The 9,112-nt window shown below is 35.6% G+C and overlaps 1 protein-coding gene across 1 annotated transcript in view; it reads left to right on the forward strand.

Moving 5' to 3' along the window:
• The window catches only part of LOC310632680 (uncharacterized protein), a 56,740-nt gene that overhangs the window by 26,454 nt on the left and 21,174 nt on the right, over window positions 1-9,112 (forward strand). The window contains exons 15-21 of the mRNA XM_083350028.1: window positions 3,004-3,113; window positions 3,364-3,487; window positions 4,302-4,432; window positions 6,230-6,277; window positions 6,918-7,027; window positions 7,439-7,607; window positions 8,420-8,524. Coding sequence (XP_083206154.1) covers window positions 3,004-3,113; window positions 3,364-3,487; window positions 4,302-4,432; window positions 6,230-6,277; window positions 6,918-7,027; window positions 7,439-7,607; window positions 8,420-8,524 — 797 coding nt within the window. The remainder of the gene's footprint in view (window positions 1-3,003; window positions 3,114-3,363; window positions 3,488-4,301; window positions 4,433-6,229; window positions 6,278-6,917; window positions 7,028-7,438; window positions 7,608-8,419; window positions 8,525-9,112) is intronic.

Genomic DNA, 9,112 nt, shown 5'->3' on the forward strand with positions numbered 1-9,112 from the left:
TGCAACCATGCTAATTTCTTCCACTTCCATTTCCTCAACATAGCTAGAGCAGTGTCACTCACCTCCCCCCTTAATTTTTGCCCAGGTGCTTTAGGTGTGGGTTGGAATCATGAATTTCCATAGAGGTAATCATTTTAATGAGCCCTTTTGTTGGATTTTTTGGAACAAATTATATTCTTTAATAACTATATAGCACAGGTCCCCAACCCACTGGAATTGGGTTGCACAGCTGGAAGTGAGTGGCAGGTGAGCAAGCAAAACCAAAACCATCCTCCCCCCCCCCTCTGGTCCATGGAAAACTGGTCTTCCACAAGACCAGTCCCTGGGACCAAAAAGGTTGGTGACTGCTGCTATACAGGGATTCCTTGTTTAGCAACCACAATTGGTTCCAACAAAATAGATGGTACGATCGCTAAGCAAACCACGTAACAAAGAGAAGCACTGAAGATTGCAGATTGCTGCCTTCTACTGCCTCATTTAGATAAAGTTCTTTTGTGCAGTGATGCCAGTTCTACTCTCACTCCAGCATGCATTTTGGTCAGTTGCAGAAATTTGGGTGTATGTATGGACATCAATCGCAAAATTATTTTTTGACTACTGTTTATTACTGTTGTGAAATGTCACCTCATGAGACAGTTGATAAATGAAGACTGTCTGTATTCTAATCATCATAGTTCCATCTCATCAGGTTCAAAAAATCATAATGTCATATTTTTCTCATTCATACTAGGACTCTCCCTATTTGTTCCCATACTCTTCACTTTGGTTTATGAGCTCTTTCATGCTACATTTTTTAGGTTTGCCTGCTGCCTGTGCTGTTGTATTCCTGAGCATCCCTTCATTCTGACCTTTCTTGTTGTAAGATTTACTGCCTTTAAGCTTATGTTTTGATTATGGTTCTGGATACTGCTCTTCCTTCCCCTCCAGTTAAACTGAACTAAATAGCTGACATTTGACCTCAACTACACATCTTCCTACTCTATTCTTCCCAGTTTTTTGTGAAGTGCAGACCATTTCTTGCTACAAACCCTTCTTTTAGGTAACATAAGACCGTAGTCCAGGAATCCAAAGCTTTCCCAGTGTCACCATCTTCTCATTTTTGTATAACGGGACCACAATCCGCAGTCCGCAGCCTGTTGGGTACACGCAAGTGGCTGGCGAGCATGCAGAACTTTATTTGCCCATGTGCAGGATTAGGTTGCATGCATGCAACATCCCCTCCCCCATGTCAGTGCTGCTGCTGCCGGTGGGTCCGTGGACCCGAAAAGGTTGGGGATTGTTGTGGTAGAACATCTCCAAAATTATTCTTTTCCTTTTCCTATTCTGTGAATTCTTTTGCCTTTTCCCCTAGTTCTTCATAGTCTTTCTGTATTCTTTCCCATTTCTTTCTGTTATTGACTTTAATATCTAAAGTTTCCCATTACTTTCTATTAGTGTCAGTAGTTTTGATTACTTGAATCAGCCTCAGCCTAAATCTTCGCATCTGGAAGATAACACACTTCCTTCGGTACCATGTACAATCTCGTACATTCTCTCTCTCTCTCTCTCTCTCTCTCTCTCTCTCTCTCTCTCATATCTTGAATTTTGAAAATGCAGTATATAAACATCTTAAATAAAAATGCATCATCAGTGATGGACATGAATAATCAAAATGTACAGATGTTTGAGCAATTTGAGCAAATTTAACATGATGGATGAAACTATTGGTTCTTTTATAAAATTATTTAGAAATAGATTACAAGGAGTAAACCTGACATTGCTATTTAATTTAGTGGGCAGGTTGTGTGCTTAGGCAAGCTCTTGTGTGCTCCGTTTGTAGAAATGGAAAATATCAGGTTCATTTCCTTGGATTTTTTAAGATAGGTACCTGGTACCGCTTCCATCAACAGAATAGGGAAAGTATAGTTCCCTTTATTTCTTACAGCCACCAGTGCACTTTTAAAATATTTTCTGGAGAACAAGTGATTTCAGCAAATTAGGAAAGCCTTTGGAATTGCAGAGGTGAGGAGAGATAAAAAGTGCTGCCAAAGATAGGACTTCCTCTTTCATAGTGTTGGATTTTATCCATAAAATAATCTGTGAAGAAATGCAAAATCTTTTACTACAATTATAAAAAAAATCGCTGACTCTTGGGTTTCCAAACTTCACGAACTTTATGAAGTCTAAACTTGAATTTTTATCACATATATTTTTGTTGTTAAAAATGATAACAGTTGTTCATTTTTAGAAAAACCGAGTCAGAGTCTGTAAAGAATGAGCAAAGTATGGAGCCAACTTTTATCTTAATTTCTTCTTGCTGATTTTTGTCTGCTTTATTATATTAAACTTTCAAATGTTTGTTCTTCGCTAATCACACAAAACAGATGGGAATGTGCTTAAAGAATTACTCTCTCACAAAAAATGCATTTGTTTAAGTTACTGTATTTTGAAATTATTGTGTGTTATTGACAAATGATTCTATTATTTTAACACTCAATGTTATGGCTTAATGCCAGTTTGCAGTGTGTGGTACAGGCTTGTGACTTCCTCATATTATTTGAAACGAGCTCTTTTTGGTAGTAACTAAGCAAAGCTTGTTTAGTTTTATGAAATTGTATGCACAGATCAATTGTCTGTGATTATGCATTTGTCACACGCATAATCTGTATGGCAGACTTAATTTAAACTTAATTTGATTATGAAAGTGGCTGCCCTTTTTGTCAGTATTCATATACATTTTTTTGAAACCTAAAAATGATGCTCATGAGATCAGTGCCCTCTGCGGCTTCTTTGGGAATAATAAAAAGCTGATTATGTATTGGTGTTCTGCAGTGGGGGAAATCACAAGGAAATGAAGTTCTAGAGTGCATCTACCCTATAACTTCAAAAACTTCTCTCTGTGTGAAGTAATCCCCTTTGAATGTATATAGGTTTTTGGTTTTTTTGGTCTGATAATGTGATTGCTTTCCTGTGGCACAAAACTGATTGAGGATGACTGGTTCTTTCCTGGCTGCTCTGATCCAGCCATAGTCTCAGGGCAACAGGAGCTGGAGGAGGAATTGGCCACAGGCCAGGGGATTGGCAGGATGCCACTGGAGAGAAAGAAGACTACTCAGTCCAGCAGGAAACTCCAGGTATGTTGACAATATATATTGGTATCCTAATAGGTATGAGATTTTTTTCCCCCTGGATGCACTCTGGAGTGTATGTGTTGCATTAACACCTGTAGTGAGACACTAAAGGTAAACATAATTTAATTTCAGTGCTTTTGAAATATACTATTGCCTTATTAATTTACGGAAGGTTTCAGTGGAAGTGGGTATTACATAGTAAGATGTGGGGTTTTACATAGGCTAATTTTAGTGTATATGTCTTTTTCTTTAGGAAGATTACGGCTTTGATGGAAAACAGTGCTATGAAGAGTTGAACATCACTTTAGATAGCGCTGATTCAACCGAAGGAGAGAACATGGGAGGTTGGTGGCCAGAATACACTTCTCCTAGTACAGGTGTGGCAAACACTAGGCAGTTTATTAAAGCATGCACAATGTCTGTCCGTCTTATTTTTCTTTTTTCAAATTCAACCAACAAACCATTTTATGTTGTGTTTGTATCTATGTTGAATTTTTTTTTGGTTTGCCTTTTTATTTCATTTTGAAGCATGTGCGTGCTGGATGAACTGTCTAGTTTTGGTTCAGAACTAGAATTCAGTGGTGATTCAAACACGGATACACCTTTGTGAGTAAAGATTATTTTCATTCATGGTAAGACAGAGTTGTGTTACTGTTTTCAGTTCCAGGGATAGAGGTCCCATTTAAGATAGAAAAGGCTGCAGTTGCATGCAGAGACATTTATTTTATAAACTGTGATTTAGGTTGTTGTAATGAAGCATCTTATTTGTTTTGTCTGGCTCTCCTAGAGTTCAGTTAATGGCTAACATATTCCACATAATAATTTTTCCTTTATAGTGCTAAAACTACAAATTCTGAAGAGAATATGTCTGTTGCTCTTCAAATAAAACTTTTTAAATATTTTATGATGTAATAGACATAACAGTAAGAAAAACTTAGAATGCTTTTTTAATTAGAAATCAGTAAAACTGAGGGTGCAGCACTTCATCGGTGATATTAATTTGTTGAAGCTTTTCTAATTTAAGAAGGTTACAGAGGTTAATCATGCAGACCTTTAAAATGATTTTAATATAAGTACTTAAAAGAAGGCATTATTCTCCCATTCTGTTACATTAAATATGTATGATACTTTTATTGGATAGTTTGTGTATTTGGGCGACAATAATAAGAAACTATTCCTTGAATTACAAAGGTTTACGGACTGTGGTGGAAGAGTTAGAATTGGAAAGAAATAACTTGCAAGAACAGATTCTCTTTTTGGAGGAAAGATGTGGAGACTTGGAAGACAAATTGCAGCTCCAAGGTAGAATGGAAGCTCTGCAGGTATGTGTTAGAACTCTGGTGCCACATTCCACCACTGCTTTTAAGCAATTTGTCCCAACCTGAATTCTGTGTTAAAAATGAACTGGACCCAAATAAGTTTGATTGCCTCAACGCAGTGCAAAAGGGTAAGATGGAGACAGGGTAATAATTTAATTCCATTCCCTGCAAGCTTTTTCTTAGCTAAGTAATGCATGCCCTCTCCACCATAAAATTGTATGTCAGCTAGAAGTAGGTGTAATATTTGTGGCTGACCTTTTTTTAATAGGCTTTGTTCCTCAGGTTATGAACACTTGTTCAGTGATCTTTTCAAAGTTACAACAACACTGAATGAGGGGGACTTAGTTTATGTAAACTGTGGCCATTATAATGTCCTCTAGAAATGAAATCACCATTTACAACAGTCAGTGGGAAAGCCGAGAAAGGGTCACAAGTCACTCCTGCTCTCACTTTTTTACTGCAGCACCCACCCACGCACACCATAATATCTGCCCGCAGCACCTGTCCGTGGCACTTGCCCACCCAGTATTTTCACCCACAGTTTTACTGACTGGCTTGCTTGCCTGGTATTCCTTCATCTTCCCATTACACAGTCATATGAGGTCCACACTTAATGATCCATACAACCCTAGAATTACGATGACAAAGGGACTGTTGGGAGTGCCATCACTAAATAATGCAGTCACATAATGTACTTTACCTTTGCACGACGTAGTGACAGAAATTCCAATTGCAGATCTAACCTAAGGGCTATCCATAAGATAGGCATGCATGCCATTTAGTATGCATTAACTTGGGTTGGGTGAAAATGAACAAGCCTTTAGTTATGGAGTCATCTCCAAATACTCTCTTTAGCAAAAACATATTCTACTTTCATTGAGACACTGTTTCTACAACAATACTTCAATTCCAGAATTCTTAATAATTCTTACTTCATCTTTTTAACATAGGATAGGGATTCCTTATTCACTTGGCATCTTAGAGAAAAAAATCTTTATTGTTTTAATTGTCATGTTCTGTTCTTAATATATAATATTGATGTATCAATATTAGCTTATGTATTAATAAATAGCTTCAGTTATATTTTGCCTCAGGTGTGCTGAGATATACTTCCTCAGAATCTTCTGAATAAAGTCTAGTGAAATATTTTAAATGGCATCAAATACAAGTTTCAGTATAGGCAAGGAAATAGTCACACAATACACAAGGATGGACATAAGATTTATTTGCAATAAAAATAACTACATTCCACCTGAAAAAAAAAGAATTTGCAAACTGAAACGTGTTTTTGGATCTTTAATTGCAAATTATAAAAAAATAGTTTTGTTCTTTGTTCTCTTCATTGGCTAATTTTTACAAGTGCACTGATTTCACGTCATTCAGATAAAGTCTTCATAGACACTGGTTGAGCTGTAATGTCATATAATTACCGCTTATTACTGAACTGATGAATTGCTGTATAAAGTCTGGAGGGTGTCTGTTATATATATGTACGTGGATAGATAGATATATGGAATAGACACAGAGAAATGAAGAAGCAGTACTTTTGTAATAAAAAGAAACTTTGTGCTTGTAGGATCTGTAAAACTAAATCTGAAATATTAATTGTCTATTTCATTTGCATATAACATCTGTGCAGCATGCTTGTCTTTCTAAGCTTCATGTGAACAGATAAAATATTGAATTGTGTGTGTTACTGCTAATTCTGTTAACATACTAAACGCACAAGTATAATACAAGATTTATCAAACATGAACATCTCAGTGTAAATTTGGATTGTAACAAAGCATTTCAATACAGGTGACATTTGATGTAGAGGAAGAAGGGCAGCTATTGAGGGCTGTACAGGTGTGTCATGCCCATTCTTAAGTTCTATCTTATTTTAGAAGTGATATTTTATATCTATCCACTTTTTCATGGATTTCGATTTATGTGAGCCTTTTTCTGTTTATTGCTGATGTTTGTTTGCAGTTTAACTTTGTGTAGTAGTGCTGTGAAGTTGGGTAGACTAACCAGTTGGATAACATACCCAGTTCTGTATGTCAGTGGAGCTTGCTTTCTTGCCTTGGTTTTAATTCCATAATTACTTCACTGCTTAAATGTTGAAAAACACATGCAAAAACCAGTGCAAGTAAAAGAAATGTATTCTAAATTAACAAGTTTAAAAATAAAGCCTTTTTGAGTACAATATAAATTCCTGGGCTTTTTAAAATAGGTTTTGCTTTTCATGACTCCTAATTTGAAGCAAGCTGCTCCTACACAGCATACATGAGCATGGTGTGTTTTATATGAACTTATCAGGGTCTCTCCATTTTGATCGTCTCATAGTAAAATTACTTGGAGAACCCTTTCAAAAGGAATTTTGAGTATACTAAAAGTAATACAAGTCTTTCTGTAAAAAATAGTTCATTAGCTATAATTACAGAATTTTAACTTATGTAGTGTAAAGTTAATTATGGTCTTATATTCATGTAAATATTTTTTGCAGAATGAAAATGATCGTTTGCGGTCCCAACTTGCACAGCTTCGCAACCAGCAAACACGTGATGCAGAAAAACACCAACTTGTTTTTTCTAACTTGAATGAAAAACTTAAAGGGTAAAAAAAAACATTGCACAATTTGATTTGTGTCTACTTACCTACCTATGTCTGCGTATAATAATTAAGAAAAACAAACTCTTCTCTCAGATTATTGCTATAGTGATTGGTTTCTGGATATTTAAAAATGCTTGAGCCTTCTACAGACAGTCAGAAAACATGATCTCCACTGGTAATCTCATCCCCTACCAACATTTTCATCTCCCTAAGAGCATCTACACTTTTTATGTGTAGATTTACTCAAATCTGTTGTACATGGTTATGAGATACTAGGGATCAGAATTGAAAACTGACCTAGGCAAAAAGTATAAAAGAAAGTCCTATTCTACATTGGGTGTTGCATGCTGTATTTGACGTATGTGTATATAAATAATGTCTACTGTAGCTAAAACTAAAATTATTTTGTGACAGATTAAATGAAAGAAATAGTCTACTTGACACTTTGCTTGCGGAGAAGGAGCAGAAGCTTTCAAGTGCAGTGGAAAGATTGGAACAAATAGAAGATATAAGAAAATCACTTCAGGAAAAAGAGCTTCTGAATAAAGAATTAAGTGAAAGACTTTTGCAAAATGAACAGAAGGTAAGTTGGACTGAGTCAAATAAATAGAAAAAATCTTCATTAAACAGTCAGTCATACAGCACTATATTCACTGCCCCCCAAATACTTTAAAATCACCTGCAAGTCCATTTAAAGATTTCTTGTTCAGTGATCACTTGAAATTATGATGACGCTGAATGAGAGGGATTTATTACCAGCCCACATAATTGTAACTGTAGTAGCATCCCTATAATGTGATAATCACCATTTGTAACCTTTATTGCTGTCCTCTGGCAAGCAGAGTTAATGGGGAAGTCAGTAGAAAATCACAAATGGCAATCATGTTACCATGGGATGTTGCCACTGTGTAAGATTCACTTGTGACTGCCACAACGTCTGTTGTAAGTTTATTTAGTCATGTGATGTTGCATTTTAGGGCTCCCTTAGTGGTGCAACTCTCAATCCCAATTACCATCAATAAAAGGGTAGTACCTCATTGTCATACAATAGAGTAATAAATATGAACAGTAGATTGTTAAAACAGGCTTTCAGTTGCTTGTAGTCCAAATGAAGAGTATTTTAACTCTATAACAATTTAGTTCTAGGAATAAGCAGCTTTCTGTAATTGTATTACCTTGGGAAAATTTAATCATTTTACTTCTTTTTAATGTTAATTATCGTTTAATTATAGTTGTACTTTGCTTTTTTTAAAGAAAAGTCACCTTTGCAAGATTATTATATATTATTAAATTGCATGCACCTGTAATTATCTCCACATTGCTAATAATGAAATAATTTATTTGGTTAATTATAATTAATTATATCAAATTAAAAACATATTTTTGTGAACCTAGCTAGAAGATGTTTTGAAGAAATGCAGTTCTTACGGAGTGGAATGTTCAGAACAGAAAATTGTTATCAATGAATTAACAGAGAAAGTGTCTGTCTTTAAAGAAAAGGTAAAAAAAACGAAAGCATTATTCTTTATGTAAAAATATTATTTATGTGTGTTCCAGTCTAATAATGTAGCCATATATGTTATATATACATACTAAAAAATCTTTCTTAACTAAAAATACAGTTGGTGAAGGAACTATGGTTACTTCCTTAATCCAGGAAATTTTAACTGTATTTTTCTTAATTCCCTGTCTCATGCTACAACCACTTAAGCATGAGCCAGCAGTGTGCTGTAGCTGCCAAAAAAAGCCAGTGCACTCCTAGGCTGCATAAACAGATCACATGAAATGTTAGTATCTCTTTATAATGTCTTGGTGAGACCACATTTGAAATGCTGTGTCTAGTTTTCGAAGCTTATCAAGGGAGATCCAAGCTGGAATTAAGGACAAATTTCCTGAGAGTGAGAACAATTAATTAGTGGAGTGGCTTGCCTCCAGAAGTTGTGGTTGCTCAATCTCACTGGAGGATTTTAAGAAGAGATTTGACAGCAATTTGTCCAGAATATTTCCTGCTTGAGCAGGGGTTTGGAATAGATAGAAGAACTCCAAGGCCCCTTCCAACTTCTTATTCTGTATTCTAAATTGCCTGAA

This window comes from Vipera ursinii, assembly GCF_947247035.1.
Source record: "Vipera ursinii genome assembly, chromosome: 1".
Lineage (NCBI taxonomy): Eukaryota > Metazoa > Chordata > Lepidosauria > Squamata > Viperidae > Vipera > Vipera ursinii.